At 40.7% G+C, this 25612-nt stretch overlaps 1 protein-coding gene across 1 annotated transcript in view; it reads right to left on the bottom strand.

The window, feature by feature from the left end:
• Nucleotides 1–3714: 3714 nt before the first annotated feature.
• Nucleotides 3715–25612, bottom strand: part of plppr1 (phospholipid phosphatase related 1) — a 60382-nt gene continuing 38484 nt past the window's right edge. The window contains exons 3-8 of the mRNA XM_079449461.1: nt 22391–22579; nt 11843–11975; nt 8008–8258; nt 6824–7000; nt 6223–6354; nt 3715–4415 (exon numbers count right to left, since the gene is read on the bottom strand). Coding sequence (XP_079305587.1) covers nt 4383–4415; nt 6223–6354; nt 6824–7000; nt 8008–8258; nt 11843–11975; nt 22391–22579 — 915 coding nt within the window. The 3' untranslated portion in view covers nt 3715–4382. The remainder of the gene's footprint in view (nt 4416–6222; nt 6355–6823; nt 7001–8007; nt 8259–11842; nt 11976–22390; nt 22580–25612) is intronic.

Here is a 25612-nt window from a genome sequence, read left to right as displayed (position 1 = left end):
CATACCAGAAAAGGATCAGCATTCAGGATCTAGTTTAGATTTCAAAACGATTTCATATCTCGGCGTCTCATTTTACAAGTCTGTCAATTACACAACTACTGTGCATCAGGAATTGGAGAAATCTCAGGATCAAACTTGAAATAAACTGCCACAGTATTTAACTGGGACACGGCCAAAGTATCCAACTGTAATGCAAATTAATATGCAAATTTAAAATATACACACAAACTGACCGTGCAGTTCAGATACATTTTCAGGGGTACAGATGGACTGCCACTCTTTCTGACCAGGGAAATTCCAAGTACCCAATGTTTATATAAAAAACAAGCAGATTCCTCACGTGTTACCTTTCACTGCTCCTTCACTCAGTTGGAAATTCATTTCTGATACGTGGATGAGTGGGCACTGGGAGACAGAATCATCAAGAAGGTAAATCCCAGAGTAAAACAAATGAATAGTGAGTGCAATAAAATGTAATGAGCTCAGCTTCGGCGCAGGCACACCAGAAACACTTACCTTTGAAACTAATTTCAAAAAGGGCTATGACTCTTATCCAATTGAAAGGGTCATGACATGCCTTTTTATTTTAATATGTTGTTTGCAATCACTAATAATGTTCCCTTTAATAAAATCAGAAATTCTTAGTACCACATACTCACCACCGTAGATGACACGAAAATGACTCGAATACGACATTAAAATTTAAAATGTGTTTTGTTTATTAATGTAATTTCTGTTATTGTTCTGTTTATTACCTTTATGATTCATGTACCAGAGTCGAATCGAATAATATCGCGAGAGCTTATGCGATATTAGGGGAGAGCCGGGACCAAAGTAACATAGCAATTAATGCTGCGGTCACACTTGACATTTCCCTCCATTGACTTCCATTCATGCGAATGCAACAGACCGGAAACGCAAGCCCTTCCAACGATATTTTGAATTTCGCTGCATTGCAAAGTTCAAGTTACTAGACTCTGACCTGCGAATTCGCATCACGTGAGTGCGTGAAACCAATAGAAGGTCAACACTTCACAGCATGACCTCACGGTACAGAAATGTGAGAAATGGCGTGCGCAATTTTCGTACAACCGTCCGAACGATCTTCGAAGGCTCAAAGTCAAAATGGGCGGGAGCGATTCCTCAATCTTTTACATTTCTGTACCGATAGATCATGCTGTGACGTTTTGACCTTCTATTGGTTTCACGCACATCCTGAAGTTCGCCTTGTCAGACTTTTTCATTATAAAAGTAAATCGGGTTTAAATGTCAGGAGTTCCTTTAGGGACGAAAGTAACACATAGTGTTAAAACGTTTTATAAAATGCATTGACAATCATAACATTTTCGAAACAATTAAAGTTTGTACTATCAGGTTATTTTTTTAACGTGCAAATGATAAAACTGAAATTTAAAATGAAAATGTAATTTAATATTTTTTTGCTAAGATCAAAGACATAAGGTGTTTGCAGTTACACATTAACAAGGTCATAGTCAGTTAAATTAATAAAAACCAGAGTAACACAAAAAAGATCTAGCTTATTACATTTCGGATCATTATCTGGTATCATGCTTGCTTCACTACCCAATAGTGGCAAATCAAACTCCAAGTTACAAATATTGTAGAACAATAACTTCGACTACAAAAGGTGCGTTTCTTGATAATTTGCATGAATTGTCTCAAATCTCTAGCAGGAATAATAATGTTGAAGATCTTGACTTTATCATTGAAAATGTTAATGCCACCTTCTCGGAAACGCTAGACATAGTTGCTCCTCTGCGCTTAAAGAAGATTAAAAATGACAGACCGACACCGTGGAATAAGGAACTCACTCAGGCTCTAAAGAAAGCGGCACGAAAAATGGAGCGCAACTTTTAGAAAACTAAATTAGAGGTATTTCGTACTGCCTGGAAGGATAGTATTAAAAAATATAGGAAAGCCCTAAAAACGTCTAGATCCGCCTACCTTTCATCGCTAATAGAAGAAAACCAGCATAACCCTAGGTTTTTATTTGATACAGTGGCTAAATTAACCAAAGATAAATCGTCAGCGACTTCTGATTCTGTATACCAGCATAGCAGTGATGAATTTATGAACTATTCCACAATTAAAATCCAAGATATTCGAGAAAAAATTATAACTGTGCAACCAGAAGTGAAACCCGCTGAACAAACGACTAACTACAGCGCCTCTAAGGAGAAATTACATTTATTTTCTACTATAGACCACGATGAACTATCTAAAATCATTAGATCATCTAAATCAACTGCATGCATGCTAGACCCTATACTTACAAATCTACTGAAAGAGATGCTCCCAGAAATTAAAGATCCTCTACTTAGCATTATTAACTCATCTCTGACATTAGGACATGTGCCTAAAGCATACAAGGTGGCTGTTATAAGGCCCATTGTCAAAAAAAACATCTGGATCCTGGAGAACTAGTTAACTACAGACCTATTTCGAATCTACATTTCTTATCTAAAGTTCTGGAAAAAGTAGTCTCAATTCAAATATGCTCCTTCCTCCAGAGGTATGAGATTAATGGAGATTTCCAGTCTGGATTTAGAGCACATCACAGTACAGAAACTGCTCTGATTAGAGTTAAAAATGATCTGCTTATGGCGTCTGACCGAGGTTGTATCTCCTTATTGGTGCTGCTAGATCTTAGTGCTGCATTCAACACCATTGACCACAACACGCTGGATGCTGGACGAAGGACATGGCGACTTCAGCCGCTATTAGATTATTAATGATAATTTTAAATCTAACTTTTTTCATTTTGCCTTGTTGTGCGCGCACTGTCGAGCTTGTGGAGAGGCTGCAATTTTTGCCAGAGGGGAACTGGAATCCCCTGGTTAGGCCTGGTTTCCCTCTGAGGTTTTTTTGTTCCTCCAATGGAGTTTTGGATTCCTCGCCACCGTTTGCAAACTGTTTTGCACTGTTTGCCTGGTCGGGGGGGCTGATAGAATTTTATAGTCTTATTTAACACTGCATATAGGAATTTATTGTGTGTCTGATATTTGACCTGTGTTTTGACTTCCATAACCTTTTATGTTTTACTTATAGTCAATGTTTTCTTGTACAGCTGCTTTGTAACAATGAAAATTGTAAAAAGCGCTATATAAATAAAGCTGACTTGACTTATATTGACGTGTTACTTTTGACTCACCGGTGTGTTACTTTCGTCACTACTGATGGGGTCAAAAGTAACAATGTGCAACCTATCTTCAAAGTGAAATTATACAGAAGTCATTCAACATTTGAACAAAGTACCACCTGGTTTTGCTAGAACTCACTTGTGTTACGGGCAAAAATATATCGCCTTCTGAAAAATTATCTCTTTCAAAAAAGATTAACTTGCGTTCCCGCTCTCCTCTACATGAGTTATGTGTTTACAAAGTTAAAGAAACAATTATGCATAACTACAATACAGGTGTACATATAATAGCAATTCCATGGTAATAAATAAATTAAGTGTCGATTCATTTAAAATATGGATACTTTTTATACATTTTATAAATGTGTAGATGGCAATTTATCCAAGCTACATCATTCACAGCAAAGCATTACAAAATTGTTTATAGCTTGCAATGTGGCTGCTGTCATATTACATGCTTTTGGCACTGCTCCATCTTTCAACAAACATTTTGCAAAACTCCACTAGACTTAATTATACGTGCCTTTCCCCCAAAAAAGAAACCCACTCAAAATGATTTGACTCAGCTACAAGACTATTTATTTGACGGACAACTCCAGAAAATATATTTAGCATTTCTAAATTCTGAAATGCAAACTTTAAAGAAAAGCAAAACACAAGTCAGAGTAACAGGTTATTCAAACAGTTTTGTGTATTTCATGCCGAGTACATGTCCATTCAAAGATGCCCAAGAAGAATCAGATACAACGACGTGTAACAATTTGACGTTTTTTAAGCTTACACCAAAAAGTATGTATACCAAAAAACATTCCTGTAAAATCAGCAGGCAACTCTTTATACAGATAACAAAAAGAATACAAAATGATCTTTGTCCAAAAATGTACAGAAAAAAAATCTAAATAAAATCATTCTTTGTACAAATACCACATAACAACATCAATATCTCAATTACATTATATATATACTGTATATATTTACTTTGTGATGTAAAACGTGACAGAGTAGGCATACATTTGGACGTGAACTGAGCAGTGTCGACTTTATGAGGGAAAGCTACAGCACTCTCTTATACAAAATGTACAAAACAGTGGCTTCTAGGTACAACTAGTTATAACATAATACTGTCTTTTTTCTTTTTTTTACAGTATGCCACCGTACAAAAAACTTTTTGTGCCTAGAAGTGTTGAGGTGAAGCGAAAGTGACGCGGTGCTGCCCCCTTAGTCATGTGACCTCAGTCATGGATGCCGAATGGTTCTGAAAGAAAAACAAAATGGGATTCAGAGAGCCGTGAGCTTCTTGAGAGTTATAAGCATTTGACTTGACTTGTCCCCTAAACAATAATTACCCATCAAGCCAGTTTAACCGGAACACCGGAAAACCATGGAGTGGAACATATAATTTCACAATCCCAATTCCAACTAAATCAATAGACTTGTCGGGAAAATGATAGGACGCCTGATTTTTCTTGTTTACCGTACATGGTGTGTACGGTTTCTTCTGCCAGCACTAAATTGCACCAGAATTTGTGTCAAATGTGGGAATTTCTCAGACCCAGAACAGTTTCTTCAGAGGCATTTTGCTGGCAGCAAAGAACGTCAGAATCTATTTAGAAAATAACCGTCGTATTTCCCTATTGTTTAAGATGATAAAATGCATCTGTCTGGGCATCGGTTACCTCATGCCCTATTTTGGGGCAAATATAAATAGCAAGCTGCATTAGCCTCTTTAAATTAAAGAATTTTGTGTTTTTACTCGGATGGCAAAAAGCTCACTACTGCAGGGAATGGCTGAACATTTCCGTCAGTGTTTATTAAATCCAGCCAAGAAAGAATGAAACGAAGACTGGGAAATACTAACCAGGTTACTGACTGCAAATCACATAAATAGTAGTCATTGTTCATTAGTGTATATCTTAAGCAAACTGTCACATGATCTAAAAATTTGATATATTCTAAATAATGCCTCTGAATGAAAATGATCTCATATTACAATGCGAAAATGACTTATGCAATATGATCATATACTTATATAATCTATGACACTGATTAAATTGCTACAATACTAGAACTCATCACAAAAAATATTATTTTCGCTTCACAGATAAAGGTAGAACCCCTGTACTCAAATGGAGTCTCAGACCTCAGATCTTAATTTGTGTTCGGAAGATATACAAAGGCGTCACGGTTGTGAAACTCACACGATGCAGTAGGCTACTACACAAATGGATGTATAGCTTTCAGAACACCAGAATGGTTAGAAACTAGAATATCTAATTGCGCCCATGAAAATCGCTATAATGTAGTACGAGGCAGAGATGGCAGCTGAATGCAATATACAACGGTGGAATTAGTGAGCATGTCCTAGACATTAAATTAATGTATTGGTTTTTAGACCAGTCGCATTTTGCCTATGATGAAATCACAGAAACATTGTTATTCGGTAAAACAGCTCTCTTCCGCTGGTGACCATTCATACATAAATTACTCATTGCTAGCATTGTGTTGTTGCAAAATTCTAACTTTATGCAAAACTAGAAGTATATTAATACATTTCTTGCAACAAACAATAACCATAAGATAGCATTTCAAGATTTCACACTCCACAGTTATGAACCCTGGGATAATGTTTGTATTTGCATATTTATTAAGTCATTAGCATGGATTGTATAAACACAGTTAGCATAATACCCCCTATTCATGGCAGTGGTTAATAATCACTGTTCAACATTTTTACCGGTTCCCATCAGACACTGAAACTAAACAGCGGATTAATGTTTCAGCAGCTGCATGAATATTTAATAAGGTAAGCAAATGAGGCGTTTTATAATTGGTTGTTCATACCTAAATAACTCTCTGTAATATTCTCCTACCACATTCATTTTAGACAGTATACCTCGCAGCACGGTTTAATTTCCAAAGGTTAAAGCGGTGCAAACCTTTTTTATAGTGAGCAACGCTGTGTAACTCGATGTTAAAATCGGCCTATTAAAACCTGGGATTTGATGACATTAACGAACAGTTATGTGCAAAGTGCTGAAGACGGATTTCGGAGAGGAGGTCACCTGTGCACTGAGGGTCTCGAGGGGGCTTTCCACACGTGGGAATGTGATCAATGGAAGTCCACGATAATCATCCTGCTTCTGCTTGGCGGGAGTAGAATGGTTCCCTTTGAAATTGTTCACTACGCAGATTCCCTACAGTAAGAATGGATTTCAACAATAAGAACAGTTATTAATAATGAATATGATCGTCGCTGTCCTTCTGAAACCTTGTATGTCCAGATTTGCTGTTTTTTAGGAAACGGGAATAAAAAACAGCTTTTTAATGATTGCATACTGTGTTGTCAAGAGTTGACAAGCATGTTTAAATACGTTTTATCGGTTCGATATTTGCAAAACCAAGTGACAAACATAAAGGGTAACGAATAATAATGATTTATGGCTACAAAAAACCTACTGACATTACCATAACACATCAATGCACACATCAATATTAATTTCACAATTCATAGGTTTTAAGAAACAAATTCTCTGTGTCCAAACTGCTTGTGTGTTTATGCACTATATATACAACAGTCCACTATATTGTATTTTTAAGCCATTTTATGTAGGAATCAAATGACATAATGTAACCAATATAGATTGTGAACGCAACAAAACCCACCAGAAAGAGAGCTACAGAGCTTCCTAATATGAAGCCAGCAACAACATCTGAGCAGTGGTTGCGATATTCTGACACCCTGTTCAGGCCAGTGAGGAAAGCAGCACACAGGATCCCCAGACAGAGCACAGGCTTGGCCAGGCGACTGCTTTTCGTCTTGATGGTGCTCGTGATGTACATCTGAAAACAGGCACACAAAAGACATCAGTTTATTCATTGGCTTTATTATGTGGCAGGTGACTGAAAAAATGAAGCTAGATAAATACACATCCTTCACCTGTGGGAAATGATGGTGAATTATAAAGAATGGAATTGGAGTAAATAACCTGTCATTCCCCATAAAGAAATGGGAAGTGAGAAAGAGAGTGAGAGATGCTCTAAACCAGTGGTTTTCAAACTTTTAAGTTGCACGGCCCCCTTGTGTAGAGTGCATCACTTTGCGGCCCCCCAAATAAAAGACTCATAATCTTAAACTTAAAGAGTTGTAATTAAACCAAAAACATATTAAGCTATACAATGCTGGAACATCAATTCTTTTGGTTTGTGGTTTCAAATGTTGGATTGCATAACATTTATGAAAAACTTATATATTTCATAAACTGCCACAATATCTGTGGCCCCTGAATACATTTTAGGGCCCCCAGTTTGAGAACCTAAACACACTTGAGCCAAACTGTACGCTTTACGGTCAAAATGTAACTATTTTAGTAACTTTGTAAAAACAGAATTGGTTGAAAATTTGACCAGTAAGATATAAGCTTAAGATATAATCGGGATGTGGTGTCAGGAATTCATGTTTCTTTCTTTGATTTATATTTCACAATGTTTTATGTTGTTTTTTTTTAATAATTACTTGAACATCATGAAGAATGCTAATGTAATGTTTAAAAATGTTTAATCTGTTCATTTTTATCAAAAATCATTTGAAATTTAGGTACTACATTTTCTTACATTATGATCTTCATCCTTAGCTGTTTCCAAACTCCCTACCCCCATATAGTGCACTAGATAGGGTATTGAAAGGAGTGCACCACAAAACTGCTATTTTCACAGAAGCAAACAACCCTTGCAGTAATATCTGAAAATGTATCAATATATTTGAAAATGAGCTTGAAAAGCAATAACAACCAAAGTGAATTATGCAGCTGCAAAACAGACAATTTAGGCTACACACTAAAGTCTCTTACAGTGACGTAGACAGCCGAGTAGACACTGAGCGATGCATCTTTGGATGGGAATGATCTCCTGGCTCTCTCCACCACCATCTGGTTCCCAGTGCAGATGTTTCCATTGGTGATGAACTGGTGGTTGGAGTGACAATCCATCCCTGTGTAATTTGGCTTGCAGACGCTCAGAAAGTATGGGGCCAGATTGCCAGTCACTACCTGGCCAGCATTGACAAATATGTCTGTGGCAAAGAGGCCAAACGCAAACACACCTGTGAGAAACCAAAAAGCTTCACAGTTAATAAATAAAAGAACTCCCATACAGTTGTTCCAAGTTAAGGAATGGAAAATATAAGCAAATCAGACAAGGGCTTGGAGGATGACAATGAATACCAATGCCGTCTTGACGGAACAATCTGTTATTTTATCTAAATCCAGAAGTGATTACAGATGCCCAGTAGAGCAAAAGCAAAATTTGCATATACCATTTGGCACAAACAAAACTACTCTGCTCAACTTAATATATTTTGCGAGCAATTATGATGTCCATTATAAAGAGTAATGTGAGAAAGAGAATGTAAAAAGAGAGAAAGAAAACAAACTACTCATCTCGTTCGCAGACTTTGGTTCCTCGCACAAATATATTATAACACACGAGTTAGAACAGGATATTATTTCCAAATTATTTGTGTTATGCAGACATAAGGAGGACATATGGGTTTGGAATGACATGAGGGTAAGTAAAGGCCGGGAGAATGCAAATTTTTGGGTAACCTGTTCCCTAACTATATTTTTACTTGAATTGTACCTCTTAGAGCAAAGAAAGATTGAACAAAAAGTTAACCTTTGAGAAAATAAGACCAGCACTGGACAAAGAAAGACAAACGAGTGCTAGAATGTTCTCTGGTCACGATTGCTCGAGATTGTGAAAAGGCCTCGATACAATTGTCCATATCACTGCAATCCCAAGCCTCAGAAGACACTATTACCAGAGCTTCCACTGCATTATGTATCAGCTCCAGTAAATCCAAGATTTCTATACTTTCTAATTTCATCTTTCATCAAGCTTGGGTGCACTTGCTTGGCACATGGAAAATGTGCACTAAAACCAATCTACTGCAAACGTTTAGAGCATAAAAGACACACAGTGCCTGAAAGATTAGCTGATTCTGCTTGTCATAATATCTGAAGCATACATTTAATATTGATGAGTTTTGGAGGTGCTGTTGTACAGTAAATTCTGTCCATTGCAAATCAATAATTAATACTAAAGCTCAGACAGCACAGTACAACATTTATGCACTTCAAATAATCTCTCATAACTCCCCCCAAAAAATAAGAAATGTGTCATTTACATTTACGCATTTGGCAAACGCTTTTATCCAAAGCGACTTACATTGCATTGTCCTATACATTTGTTTCTTAGTATGTGCAATCCCCTTTGATCGAACCCATGACCTTGTCATTGCTAACGCCATGCTCTAACCACTGAGGTAGAACCCCTGTAGACAAATGGAGTCTCGGACCTCAGACCTCGGATCTTAATTTGTGTTCGGAAGATAAACAAAGGTGTTACGGTTGTGAAACTCACACGATGCAGTAGGCTACTACTGTCATACAAATGGATGTATAGATGTCAGTCTCACAATGTTTTTGACTGTTGAGGTGTGCTTTCTATTCTTTTCCTGTGTTTAGTTCCTGTTTGCCTTGGTTTCCTCATTAGTTTCCATGGTTACACTGATTGTTTCACACCTGTTGTTCATTTGTACCTGTTTTTACATGGCAAGACGCTATGGGGAACCAGTATAATCCAGCTGTGCTACAAGTGGAACGAAAACACCAGTTGGAACATGATTCAATAAGAGGAAGGAAGGAGGCGGGAACCTGCAAACGTTCAACATTTTATTAAATAAACAAACAATAAAATGAACTTAAAATGCCGGCAGCTCCCTCATGGTCGACTGCCGGCCATATAAACACATTATAATGTCTAGGCCTGGTCCTCTCTCATCATTCTCTCCTGTCGCTGGTCCTTTTATGCTTACAGAGTTCCTCCGTGAGAGATGCGCGACCGGTGCACGCACAGCTGACACTCATCATCACTCGCGTCACTGGCCTCGGCCGTTCCCTCACGGCTCTCGCCTTGCTCGTTACACCAGTTAATCGGGGATAGGGTATGAGAAGGCGGAAAAGGCAAGCTAATAGATGGCCTAATACGGTTGATCGTCCCAACAATGTGCTAGCTGCTGGTGCGGTCCAGCAGTCTAGTCATAAATAGAAAGGACCTGGGCCGGAATGTCAGCTGTGCGCACCGGTCTCTCATCTCTCATGGAGGAGCTCCGGAAGCATAAGAGATGAGCGACAACAGTGAAGTGCGAGAGAGGAACAGGCCTGGACTTTATGTTGTGTTTTATTGTGTTTGTATGGCCGGCGGTCGACCGTGAGGGAGTTGCCTGCATTTTAAGTTTTTTGGCTGGGGATGCCAGATCGTATTGCCTGCCTGAGAGAGGAGATCCTGTCTCAGGGAAAAGGCCACGGGGCTGCTACGAGCAGGTAAGACAGCAACCCAAGGCTGGTTCTGCCAGAGTGGGGCTACGAACAGCACCTTGATCGCCTGTTCTCTGATCCTCCTGATCGTCTGTGGTATGAGAGCGATCGGGGGGGGAGGCATAGAGGAGCCGGTTGGGCCAGTTGTGGGCCAAAGGCGTCCCTGCCCCTCGAAAAATAAATTGGGCAATGAGTGTTGTCTTCTGAGGCAAAAAGCTCAACTTCTGCCTTGCCGAAGACTTTCGAGATTTGCTGAACCGACCTGGGCTATAGCGTCCATTCCACTGAAGGGACATTGCTCTGAGATAACATATCTGCTCCTCAGTTCAGTCTGCATGGATCGTGAGTTGCCCTCAGTGAAAGCAGATTCCACTGGGCCCATTCCAAGAGGGAAAAAAGGCATCTTGAGGTGAGGCCTCCCTGGTGATTTATGCAGGATACCACCGTCATGCTGTCCAATCAGACTAATTATTGATATGCAACCCCCTTGTAGGCGAATTTCAAGAATCGTCTGTACGCATCCTTTAGATCCAGGGAGAAGTGTAATTAAAGTGTTTTAGTGTAATCATACTGAAGCGCCGTTTCATAAGGGCGTGGTTCAGATATCTGAGATAGGGGATGGGCCGGAGACCGCCATCCTTTTTGGGGACTCTGTTTGGTCAGGTGGAACCGGTTCTATGGCTCGTTTTTCCAGTCTCTACTTCTTTGAAGGAGTTCCAGCCACAGCGAGACCTGGTCCCTTCCTCTTCCTCACCTTCATCTCAGAATGGTGCAGCAGGGGAAGCATTCACCGGCTGCTGAGTCGGAGCTCTTTGGGCAAGAAGTGCTTCATGGCCTGCAAAGACTACTGCTCTGCCGTGAAGAGTTCTACGAAACCCTCCATCGCCAGTCCGAAGAGGCCGGTAGCGGAAATCAGAGCGTCGAGGAAGGGGACCTTGTCAGCCTTCTTGATCTCTGTGAGCGTCAGCCAGAGATGGTGCTCGAGCACCACGACACTGATAGCCATAGATCTGCCTATCGCCTGGGCCGTGCACTTAGTGGCACGTCATTTTTGAAAAAAATGTAAGGCATGGTTACAGAAATATTACAACCAATGTTCGTGCGGACTCATTGAAGCATATTGCAATTTTAACCTGCTCCATGCATCTCTCATCTTAGGGGTCCTTGCCCCGAAAAATGTTGTAGACGTCTGCTTTACTGTGCTGAACCACAACTTTGGTTACTCTGCTAGGACACCAGTGTGTATGAACTCTTGGCATCAAATTGAACTGTATTAATCACTGAAAATGTATCTAAACTGTAAACTTACCAATAAACCTAAAGATTCTTCGAATGAGAGGGTTCAGATAGCAACACTCCCCTGTCACGATGGTTTTCTCCTGGGCAATGAGGGCTTCTCTAGTGGACTTCATGACATACATTGAGATCTCCCCAACAAAAATCTACAAAGAGAGCACAAAACCAAAATAGATTAACAGCTGAAATATTTCTGAATGACAATATCTCAAATCACCTTCTTGTCTCCTATATTTTATGTTAAGTCTAGCTACTGTAGTGCCACTTCGCGGTGCAACACAGGGAGACTTGGGTGCAGATCCAAACGCAGCAGTTTAATAGGGATAAACTAAAATCACAAACATAAGGCAGGCAAAAGTCAAACACAGGTAATCTGTCCAATACATGAAATACCATGCAGGGGAAACCGGAATCGTAGACAACGGCTAGGTTAGCACTGTAACAGGTACACACAATACTCTGCAACAAATGACTGCAGTTACTGAGTTTAAATAGGCAGAGGTGCAGCAGATAACAATACACATGTGAATGCAATACTGGCTAATGAGTCATGGGAATTGGAGTCCAAAATGAGTGGCCTCTTGTGAATCTGCAGGGCACTCCAACTGGTGATGGTGACAGCCATTCAGTCTACTCCAGATTACTGATCTGCTAAAATTGCTCAACCACTAAGGATAGCTTACCAATAATCTTAACCATCTGAATTGCACACAGTGCCAAGTAGTTTAGAGTAATTCAATGTTACAAAATAAACTATATTTACATTCAATGGTGGAAACTTTCTAAGTTTAGTGGGTTTACAAAGTTTACTAAATGTTTATACAATTTCGAAAATCCAATACATATCCAACTGTGTTGGTTTTAGTGGTTTTACACTATCCTGGTTTACATTCTATTAATCCAGGTGTTACTGTACCCCCTTTTTTAAACTGAAATCACCAGTCAACAATGAAGCACCACTGGAAACAGTTTTAGGCCCTCTGCTTTTCCTTTTACATTAAATGCTTCCTTTGCGACACATTATTAATAAACATGAAATTCATTGTTCTTGCTATGCCAGTGATAGCTTTACATTTCCTCAAGACCAGAGGATACCTACTAATATTAGGCAGACTATATTCAAATATCAAGGACTGGAGGAGTGGTAATTTGTTTTTAATTATTTCTAACAAATCAGACATGATTATCTTAAAATACAATGGATTAGAATATAACCTGCATCTCCAGTTTACAAATCTTCAAACAGTATAAAATGCTTTTAACTACCAGCTGGAAACAGCAGAAAAACTCTACATTACTGACTATACCTTGATTAAATAAAGCACTGTATGGCACCAACAAGACCACAGCATTTACAAGCACAACAACAGAAAAAATAAGATGGACCATATACTCTGAATCAACAATTTTACAGACTGAACATATCAATGTTGTAGATCTTCTAATAACTATTAGGGCTAGGAAAATTTACGTATTATTATCACATTAACACATTAATTAATTGACATAATCAAGTTTTTTTTTTGTATTATTTTGTTTCGAAAGTCTCTCACTGGCTCTAAAACGTACAGACAAACCAAGAGTCACAGATGGGGTGGCATGTTGATCGGTACTGGCTGGGGAATGGCGTCACTATGTGACTAAACCAATGGGAGCATTTGGGGTTGGCCTTAGACATGATCCAGGAACTCCAGAACTGAATGGAAAGGTTCCAGACTCTCTCCGGACTTTCGTTTTAAATCTCTTCCGGAAGGCGGAGTTGATAGAACAAACTAGAGATGCTCGATTATGACACAAATCATGAGATTCCGATTATTTAACATGATTACTCATTAACGTTTAAAACAACATGGAAAATAAAAAAAACTTTGGCTATTAAACTCTGAATTTAACTGAAATGTAAATGTAAAAAAGTAGCACTTCTGAACCACTGACGGCAAACGGCAATGATTACAAATTGTGATTTTAGCATTGTATGCAGTGTTAGGCTAATGAAGAAGACATGTTTAAACATGCGCACCTAGAGAGTCAGAGCGCAAACTACTAAACTGAGTTCTTTTTTAAGTCTTCTGACTCTGAAACAGACAAATAAACACAAAATTATGTAAAAATTCCCATATAAGCAAGGGTCCATGTACAAGTAGTCCGTTTTATGAACGTTAACAGCTGGGAAACAAAACGGGTGTGACATAGTATATTAGACACGTATATCTGTATAGAGCGCTCTTAAAGATACTGCACCCTAATAAAGATCTCTGTTTATAATGTTCACTCATATAAAAGGGAATTGTGTTCTACTTATATGAATTGTTAAGATAAAGAAAAAAGTAGCATGCAATAATGTAGGTGTTTAAATGGGTGCTTTAAAGGTCCAGTCAGAAATATCCAGCGGCAAGGTTGCGATTGCAACCAACAGCTCACTCCACCCCTCCCTTTCGAAACCCTATGACGGCTCACCGAAAATGGCGAATTACATGCAAGGGGACTGTCACGGTTCATGAATCTGCTGTGTCATTTCTGATGTGTATGGGTGTCTGTGTGGGGGTGTGGTTACTCATTGTGTTGATTAGTGTCGCCAGCTGGGTTCAATTCCCGTTCCCTTTATATGTGCAGTCATTCTCATCTCTTGTTGTCAGATCGTTGTGGCTTCCCCGGTGTCTTGTCCTGTTCCTGTGTTTGCTCTCGTCTTCTCGTGTGGATCCTGTCTTCGTGGAACTTTTCGTCGTGCTTCACGCTGTCTGGATTACTCTTTGTTTCCTGGTTCCTGTACTCGTCAAGCACCGCATGCCATTCCCGGGTTGCCCATTGAAGTCTCTGCGTCATCTTCCTCTGAGTGTTTGTCCCTGACCTGTGTTCATCTGACCAGCAATTAAACATTATTTTACTTGCAATTGTATCCGTCTCTGTTTCGCGACAGAACGATCTGACCCATCATGGATGCAGCAAGTGCGGCCAGTTTAAATGAGTTCCTCGCGCACAGTACCACTAGAATGGATCAACAAGGAGAAGAGATTGCGAATACAGGTCGCGCGGTTCAAGCACTCGTGACGCAGGTGTCCGAGCTCACCCAACAGTTACAACTTCTTCGAGCTCCCACTGCGCCGCCCACACCGCCCGTTCAGCCCCCCCCGCCTCCGCAAGAACATCAGTCTCGTCTGCCCACGCCAGAGAAATATTGTCGAGCGTTTCTCACAGCATGTTCCATGCATTTCGCATTGCAGCCACGGACCTTCTGCGCCGAACAGTCTAAAGTGGCGTTCGTCCTGACTCTACTGTCGGGGAAGGCGGCTCTCTGGGGAACGGCGGTGTGGGAGAATCAAGACATCTGCTGCGCCTCGTTCCAGGCACTCTCCACAGAGTTGAGAAGAGTCTTCGATCGAGCGGTAGCGGGTAAGGAGGCAGCCAGATTACTCGCTGATCTACGCCAAGGTGATGGCTCGGTGTCGGACTATTCCATCCAGTTCTGCACCCTGGCTGCAGAGTGCCAAGGAACGAGGAGGCGTAGTGGGACATGTTCCTGCATGGGCTGGCTGACCGCGTTCTGAAGGAGATTTACATCCTGGACCTTCCCAGGACCCTGAATGGCCTGGTGGAGCTCGCTCTGAGGGTTGAGTCTCGCCTGAATCGTGTGGCTTCCCACCTTCATCAGAGGCGACCCCAGTACCACACGGAAGACCCACGGACCAGCGGTGGGAGCGCGGTCAGCCCAGTTTCCGATCATGAGCCCATGCAGGTAGGGAGAGCTCGGCTTTCCCGGGAGGAGAGGGAGAGGCGGAGATCCCAAGGACTCTGCCTATACTGTGGCAAGGCTGGCCACTTTCTCTACTCCTGCCCAGTAAAAGATCAAGCCCGGTAGTAAGTATGAGGCTACTATCGGGTGGGATCTCCGCCGAGAAGACATCATCACCATCATCAACCCTCCTCCCGGTAAGACTGAGATGGGCAACCTCCACGCACCGCACTCAAGCACTGCTGGATTCGGGAGCAGAGGGTAATTTTATGGACTTTGGACTCGCAGTCAGACTTCAGATTCCCATCACCCCTCTCACTCACAAGATATCAGTCAACGCACTCAATGGACAAGAACTTCCCCGGATTTCCCACTCGACTGAACTCCTTACACTCATTACTTCTGGCAATCACACTGAAACCATATCCTTTCTCCTCATGGACTCACCACTTGCCCCAGTGGTTCTGGGACACCCGTGGCTCACTCTGCACAATCCTCGGGTCGACTGGTGCACTAACACTATTTCCACATGGAGTAACCACTGTCATGAGTCCTGTTTGGTGTCTGCTTGTACTTCTGTGTCTGGTTCTGTGTTTCAGAGTGAGGCAGCGGATTTGTCTAACATGCCCGCAGAGTACCTCGACCTGAAGGAGGTGTTCAGTAAGTCTCGCGCTGCTTCTCTCCCTCCTCATCGTTCCTATGACTGTGCGATAGATCTACTGCCAGGTAAGTCTCCGCCTAAGGGCAAACTTTACTCTCTTTCTGTTCCCGAGAGGGAGGCCATGGAGAAATATATTTCTGATTCTCTAGCCTCTGGATTCATCCAGCCTTCCTCTTCTCCTGTGGGGGCGGGGTTCTTTTTTTCGTGGGGAAGAAGGATGGTTCTCTGCGTCCTTGCATTGATTACCGAGAGCTGAACAACATCACGGTAAAGAATTCTTATCCTTTGCCGTTGATGTCTTCAGCTTTCGAGAGGTTGCAGGGAGCATTCGTTTTCACGAAACTGGACTTACGTAATGCATATCATTTGGTTCGCATCAGGAAGGGGGATGAATGGAAAACCGCTTTTAATACCCCTAGAGGCCACTTTGAATATTTGGTTATGCCCTTCGGGCTTTCCAACAGCCCAGCGGTTTTCCAGGCACTCGTGAATGACGTGTTGAGAGACATGGTAGATCAATTCATATATGTTTACCTGGATGACATATTGATTTTTTCTTAGTCTCTCCAGGAACACGTTCAACACGTCAGACGAGTGCTCCAGAGACTGTTAGAGAATGGGCTTTTTGTCAAGGCGGAGAAATGCGCGTTTCATGCACAGTCTGTTCCCTTCCTAGGGTACATCATCTCCTCTGAGGGAGTGCGTATGGATCGTGACAAGGTTAAGGCTGTGGTAGATTGGCCAAGTCCAGATTCCCGTAAGGCCCTACAGCGGTTTCTGGGGTTCGCCAATTTTTACCGGCGTTTCATTCGCAATTTCAGCCAACTAGTCGCGCCTCTGACTGCCTTGACCTCCCCCCGAACGGCGTTCAGGTGGTCGAACACTACCGAGGCAGTGTTCGCCAACCTCAAGAGTCGCTTCGTTTCGGCTCCCATTCTTGTCACCCCTGATCCCACACGTCAGTTCGTGGTAGAGGTCGACGCGTCAGAGGTGGGAGTAGGAGCAGTGCTTTCACAACGCGCTTCCTCAGATGACAAGATGCACCCCTGCGCGTTTCTTTCTCATCGACTATCGCCTGCCGAACGCAATTATGACATTGGTAACAGAGAGTTGTTGGCAGTCAAGTTAGCGTTGGAGGAGTGGCGTCATTGGTTAGAGGGTTCAGTGGTGCCCTTTATCGTTTGGACCGATCACAAGAACCTTGAATATATTAGATCTGCTAAAAGACTCAACTCCAGGAAGGCTCGGTGGGCACTTTTTTTCGGACGTTTTGACTTTGTTCTCTCGTACCGCCCGGGTTCCAAGAACATCAAACCCGACTCCTTATCTCGTATTTTTGATCCATCCGAACGCCCGGTGACTCCCGAGTGCATTTTACCTGAGAAAGTAGTTATCTCCACACTCGTATGGGAGGTCGAGTCGAAGGTCAAGTCGGCCTTAGAAGGGGTAACGCCTCCGCCCGGCTGCCCACCGAATCGGTTGTTTGTTCCGGAGGGGTTACGGTCCGACGTTGTTCGGTGGGGTCATTGCTCCAACGTGGCTTGTCATCCGGGAGTGACTCGCACCAGTTATTTAGTTAAGCAACGATTCTGGTGGCCGTTAATGGCTCACGATATTATTATATGATTTTGTTTTGGCTTGCTCGGTTTGTGCCACTGGTAAGACATCTAACCGGCCTCCGGATGGGTTACTTCGACCGCTGTCTGTCCCTTCAAGACCCTGGTCCCACATCGCGCTAGAATTTGTTACCGCCCTCCCACCCTCCAGTGGCATGACGGTTGTTTTAACCGTAGTGGACCGGTTTTCGAAGGCGGCACATTTCATCCCCTTGCCCAAATTACCTTCAGCCAAGGAGACAGCGGTCACGGTCATTGATCATGTCTTTCGGTTACATGGCCTCCCGACGGACGTGGTCTCTGACAGGGGTTCCCTGTTTGTATCCAAATTTTGGCAGGAGTTCTGCAAATTATTGGGGGCTACGGTCAGTTTGTCTTCGGGTTATCATCCCCAGACCAATGGTCAGTCTGAGCGGGCCAACCAGGATCTTGAGAGAATGTTGCGATGTTTGGTAACCAAGAATCCTTCGTCCTGGAGCCAACAACTTTCTATGGTGGAGTACGCCCATAACTCGTTACCAGTGTCATCTACGGGCCTCTCTCCGTTTAAGTGTAGCTTAGGTTACCAGCCACCAATTTTTCCGAGTCTGGAATCCGAAGTCGCGGTCCCCTCCGCTCACGCTTTCGTCCAGACGTGTCGCCGCACTTGAACTAGAGCCCGTGAGACTCTACTCCGAGCGGGGGGGCGCATGAAGGCTAAGGCCGATCGCCACCGGTCAAAGCCTCCCGTATACGTCGTGGGTCAAAAAGTGTGGCTTTCTACCAGAAACATTCCTCTCCGCTCCGTTTCTAACAAGTTAGCTCCCAAATTTATCGGCCCGTTTCCTGTCACCAAGATTATTAGTCCGGTGACAGTCCGACTCAAACTCCCTCCAGCGTACAGGAGAATTCACCCCGCCCTTTCACGTATCAAGGATCAAACCCGTGTTTTATTCTCACATTAATCCGCCTGCCCCCGTTCCCCCCCCCCGCCGCGACTCGTAGATGGGGAACTTACTTATTCGGTACATCGTATTCTGGACTCGAGACGGAGGGGACGCGGATTTCAGTACTTGGTGGACTGGGAGGGTTACGGTCCGGAGGAGAGAAGTTGGGTACCTGCTAGAGACATCCTGGATCACTCCCTTATCGATGATTACAATCGACAGGTAGGGTTGTCTGGGAACCCCAGGAGGCGTTCCTAGGGGAGGGGGTACTGTCACGGTTCATGAATCTGCTGTGTCATTTCTGATGTGTTCGGGTTTCTGTGTGGGGGTGTGGTTACTCATTGTGTTGATTAGTGTCGCCAGCTGGGTTCAATTCCCGTTCCCTTTATATGTGCAGTCATTCTCATCTCTTGTTGTCAGATCGTTGTGGCTTCCCCGGTGTCTTGTCCTGTTCCTGTGTTTGCTCTCGTCTTCTCGTGTGGATCCTGTCTTCGTGGAACTTTTCGTCGTGCTTCACGCTGTCTGGATTACTCTTTGTTTCCTGGTTCCTGTACTCGTCAAGCACCGCACGCCATTCCCGGGTTGCCCATTGAAGTCTCTGCGTCATCTTCCTCTGAGTGTTTGTCCCTGACCTGTGTTCATCTGACCAGCAATTAAACATTATTTTACTTGCAATTGTATCCGTCTCTGTTTCGCGACAGGGACCCGCTGTGTATGTAGATAGAAATAGCTCATTCTAAGGTAATGAAAACATAACGCTTCATTGTGTACGCTCTTTACACCCTCTGAATGCATAGCTATGTATATTATATTGCATTTCCATCAATAGATCAAAATTACACACTGGACCTTTAAATAGACTTTAAATACAGTACTTTTTACACCTTGTGTTAAAAGAGAGCTTATGTTTTAGCGATAAAATCAATAATCATTATAACTTGTTTTTCTATATCAAACAAGAAAGAACGTTAATGCCCTGGCAGTGGCAGATAGCTTTGGTTTTATATTGAATTTGATTACATTAATGTTTAAGTTGAGATTTACAAGAAATGTTTTAATTGTTCATGCTACTATGTTGGAAATACTGTTGTAAAAAAGCACATTACTTGTTTAAAGTGGTTGCAAGCCAAATCTTACTTGGCTTAAAAGCCAGTTCTTTTAAAATAAAAGTGCACAATGCACTACTTTTGACTTCATTGTTGAATTTTTCGCTTAAGAAACCTGACAAATCCTGTTTATAATAATATGATAGAAAACAGGATTACATAAAAAATATAGTTTCAGGCTGTGATATTGGTTAATACTGACTTAAACCCAATTGAGCATGTCTGTAGAGACCTGAAAATGGCTGTCCACCAATGTCTACCATCCAACCTGACAGAACTGGAGAGGATCTGCGAGGAGGAATGGCAGAGGATCCACAAATCCAGGTGTGAAAAACTTGTTGCATCTTTCCCAAAAAGACTCATGGCTGTATTAGATCAAAAGGGTGCTTCTACCAAAATACTCTGCAAAGGGTCTGAATACTTAGGACCATGCGATATTTCAGTTTTTCCTTCTTTAATAAATCTGCAAAAATGTCAACAATTCAGTGTTTTTCTGTCAATATGGGGTGCTGTGTGTACATTAATGAGAAAAAAAATAAACTTAAATGATTTTAGCAAATGGCTGCAATATAACAAAGAGTGAAAAATTTAAGGGGGTCTGAATACTTTCCGTACCCACTGTATATAAACATATTTATTCTTCAAATTGCTGCAGTTTACTCTTGTGAATATTGCGAGGATTTTTCATGCAGAGAAAATAAAAAATGGCACAGAAATCTCAGTTAAATCTCGGGAAAATGACTGTACAACTGCAATCTTTTAATGTAACACAACATTGTTTGATTCCAAAAATCTTCATGCAGTTTGTATGAAGATACATTATGTAAATCACATAATCAAATGTTGTATTTTCATATCAAATGCTTAAGATTTAGTATGAATTAACAGATGAACAATTCCCTTCAGAGCGAGAAATGTGCTGTTCAAGTTTCACATCCATGCTCGTAATATATTCCAAAACTAATAGACCAGGAAGACAAATGAAATACAGTTTTTCTATTGGTGTAAAGCATCAAATTGTTAACATTCTAAGCAAGGGATTTAACATTTGCACTCTGAAATGCACTCTTTCTCTCAACCATATATTTGCCTGTTCTGGATGCACCATTCTTTTACAGTACACGAATCATATGTTAAATCTGAATAAGCAGACGTATTTCTCTTTATGAAAGTAATAAATTATATATTTAGAAGAAAAGTTCACTTAAATATTTTTCACGCACCAATTACTCACCTTGTTGTCATTCCAAACTCGTATGACTTTCACAGAGACGGGTAGCTATTTGCCATGCAATTAAAGTGGATGGTGACTAAATGCTGTCAAGGTCCAAAAAGAACAATGATTCACAATATAGGTCATGCACATAACTTAAAAGTATGTGCTATTTTAAAAGTCTTCTAAAGCCCTAAAATATAAAGTCATAGAACGAAAGTGAGAAAAAATTACAATTGACACTTTTGGGTGAACGATTCCCTGAAATATAAAACTCAGAGAGGCATTTCATAGGTCACTTTGAAGTCACATATTTTAGCTACCGACCAATTCCGAAGTCACCAAATGTAAAGGATGTGCTTAATTTGTCGGCTGTGCAGTGGACATTAACATAGCCGGCAAGAACATTTTATGCCATGGGGACGGAAAATTCAAGATTGCCAAGACTTCCAACAGAGGCTAGTAAAGCAATGTCCAAAGTAAAAATAACTTGGAACTGCTAAATGTTAAAACAAATATTCTGACTTCAGTTTGATAAATTTGCCCATATAGGGCATTATAGTATCCACAAATAAAAGTGGCTTTAATAATAAATCATGATTTACAATTACATTATAATCAAAATAATTATATAATCAATAATGCTTGATAAAAAAAACACATTATGTAGATCCCAATAGCTGTATGATCTAATCCAAAATACCTGTCAGTTTTATAAAATCTGAGACTCAAAAGAACAGAAGGCAGTAGAACGTAAATGATCCTTTTATTTCTTCAAAAGCTATGGAAGACATTCTCTCTCATTTGTCGTTGGTGGTTGATGTTTTATGGTCCTTGTGACTATTAAACTACTAGGACACCAGTGACATCACACAATAAAACTCCACTCCAGAGACTAAATTGAATTTCCCATTTGTGAATTATCATTATAAGATTATCATTATAATTCACAAAATAAAAAAATAATAAAGTAATACAACAAACACAATTACATATTCCTTAAGTACTTTTATGTAGTCTTCCTTTAAAAAGGAAGATTACATAAAACATTATGATGGTTACATTATTGTTATTAGCTGTAACTGTTATATTGCAGTGCCCTCTGGTGTTAATATCTAGCACCTACAAACATTTGTCACAAAGCGCCCATTTTTGCATTTTCGTAGCACAGTTAGCCACAATGTGTTCCTTGAAGGATCTTTAGAAATAACCAGAATATAGTTAGACATTATGCAACAATTCTGCTTGTTTTTTGGGTGCTCATTTATTTTTCCTTTACATTGCCTTTTGTAGAAACAATATTACTTACAACAGTTGTGGGTGCAGCCGCCACAACGCAGTAGAGAATGAGCGGAGGGACGAAACTGCTTTCTTCTACCCCGGGGTAGGGCTTCATCAGGTCAGCGTCATTACAGAAGAAACCCTGAATGTGGATCCCGAACGTGTCTGTGCATTCAAAGTAGTATGCCAGCAGCACCGTCCCAGCCATGATGACCATCTGGACAGAGAGCACAAGAATCTTGGTTTGCTCATGATTTTGATATCTGCATGTCATTTTCATGAGCTGTCTCAAACAAAATATTATACACTGTAACATAAAATTGACAGTGTTAGGTAACACTTTATTTTAAGGTGACTTTGTTACACGTTTCATGTATTTATTATAGTGTACCCTAATCCATACCCCAACCCTACTGCATAGTAAGTACATGTAGTTAATTATCATTACTCAGTACCTGAATATATCATAACACCGTAACAAAGGCACCTTAGATGAAAGTGGTGTTTTTCTCAATGTATGGTAGCCCATACTTCAAATAAGTCCTCTGCATTTGACCCATCCACTGTGAATAGAGAACACACATACTGCTATCACAACAAATTCACTTCACTCATCCACTTTAAGCTATTTTTCCTTTTATAAACACTCCTTGTTAGAAAAAGGGCTTTTCATTAAAACCTGCCGTACCATGTACATACTGTAAATAGTTTTCATTTCTTTATTGTACATAAACTTCATCATAGAGACTGCAAGATATATATATGTTTGGGAATAACGGAATGAAACGCGGCACATCGCGTCCCACGCGCCACTCTTTAAATTATATCTGAAGTCTAATAATATTATCAAGCACATAGGCCATACATGTCACTCTTTAAATTCTAAAACGGGTTGGGATGAGGAATGGAGGGAGTCATACTTTGGCAGGAGTAATTTTTCGGTACCAAACCGGTGAGATGCTTTGCTAAGTTGGCTCTTGGTCTGTGTGTTTAAAACAACTTTTACAGGCAGATTTTGTGGTGCTGCAAAGCGCCTCTGATCTTCTCATGTTTAGTTTTAAAGTATGATAAATGGCACACAACACAGCCTAAAACAGACCGACCGACATTTTTGAAAGATTGTGCGGCAACATTTCTTCAGCACCTCGCTGAGTGCCAACTGCATAAGCGCTGATGCAAGGATTAATATGTCTTTTGTAGCAGGAACTCAAACTGGCCTTAAATATTTTTGAAAACTAAACAAATAATATTAGATTTGGAATTAATGTAACATCTAACTACATGTGCTTGGCATGCAGTTGATTTCCAACCCCTGTTTCAAACTCTTAACCACAGCACCTTCTACCTTCCATAACCCACGAAACCAGTAGCCACCTCAGGAAAGAAGCAGTTATATATCAAATAAGGTTGAATCTGCTCTTAGGCTAGCACTTTTTACACTCCGAAAAACCCCATAAGACTCTGCAGCAAAGTTCTGAGTCAGCAACAAATGATTATTTCATGAGCCGTTGAGTCATGACTCCTCAGTCTTGACTCGTCATATAATATAAAGGTCAGCATAAAGAGGAGAACATGTCCCCCTTTCAGAGCCAACACAACTGACAAAGCGCTTTCCTTTCCATTTGTGAATCAGAACTATATAAAAAGCAAGTAGGAGGATACAATCTTCGATCTACCGCTTGTAGATGCTTTGTTAGATTTTTGTTTAAAACTTCTTTTAATTTGTTTTGTGTTTGAAATCTTGATGTGTGTATGTATGGATGAATGGTTCTTGTCAATCCGTGTGACTTGCATTAAAATAATGGCCTGGACCCTCTCAATGTGTTTTTCCTGGTAAAATAAAGGTTATAATAATAATAATAAAGAATACAACTGAAATAGATACTGTATTTATGTTAGAGATCGACCGATACATTGTTTTCCCGATAATTTTCCCGATATTTAATCAATTTTCCATTATCGGGTATCTGTTTTCTAATATCGCATTCACCGATAAGCTCCGCCATCTTGTGGCGGTTCAGAGAAATGCGCGCAGGACCGTCACTGCAGCAGAGCCTCTAAGGGGAGATGCGACAGAAACGACACGTGCACAGGTACTGTATACTCACTTGCTTTATTAATACACTTATATTTAACATGAGAGCAATAAAAACACAAATGAGATGTTACATTTAATGCCTGATATGTAGTAGCAGCTTCGCTAATAGAGAAAAACTCACAGAGTCACAAGCCTAAGGTATCAATTCCTCCCCCCCAATAAAGATGTTACTTTACATGAATTAAATGAAACAGCCATAAATGAATTCATGTTGGGAATAAAAGAGCTGAATTGAATTACCTTTATTGTCTATGCTCATCATTCATCTTGCTGTTCACTCACCAGGTTGATGCTGAGGAAGTTTTACCGAAGTCTCCGCATGTAGCTAATTTTTTAACAAGATTAACCTTAAGTTGTACTTTCATCACTAATAAACATTGAAATAAATACATTTATTCCCAACTTTGGGCATGGTGTTCCAACATAAACTAATCTATAGAAACATCTGTATAAAACAATATACAAAGGGCCCCCTCCCGATTACAAAAACTCAAATTTGCACAACACTGGAAAAAATATTGTTGATGCAATTCAAACATATGCGTACTACTATGTTTTAACGAAACTGTTTCATAAGGGCGGCTTGAGTATGCCAAAAATCATATTGAATCATCAATTGAAGATTACTATATACTATAATATTATTCGAGTTTTTCAATATAGTCTATGTAGAATTACATTCCCGATACAATCAAATTGGCCCAAAATGTTTACACATAAACAGTCAGTTAAAACATTAAACTATTTGTTTTACAGGAATAGCATTTCGGATAAATAAAACGAAAATAGTTTGTAAAACCATTATTCACATTATAAAATTACTATCATTGTTAAATCCTCAACAACTTTTCATCACTGTAGTGTAATTCTTTCTCTTCATTTTGTCATTTCTCTTGGTGATGATTGTCAGTGCGTACTTATCATTGTAATACAGCATTACTTACTTGTAATACCTCATAGAGCCCTGGCTGGTTCTGATGGGTCCCGATAAATGTATGCTCTTAGGGCCGGGCTTCGGGACAGTTTTCTTGTCAAAACGCGAGCCTTTTTCTCTGTGCCATTAGTCCTGCTTGGACACTGGATACGTGCCACATAGTGACATGCAACCTAAGTATTTTTCTTACGGCTGAAGCTGAATATGGAATTTAAACA

Source organism: Barbatula barbatula (assembly GCF_947034865.1).
Source record: "Barbatula barbatula genome assembly, chromosome: 24".
Lineage (NCBI taxonomy): Eukaryota > Metazoa > Chordata > Actinopteri > Cypriniformes > Nemacheilidae > Barbatula > Barbatula barbatula.
This window is presented reverse-complemented; position numbering and strand designations above follow the sequence as displayed.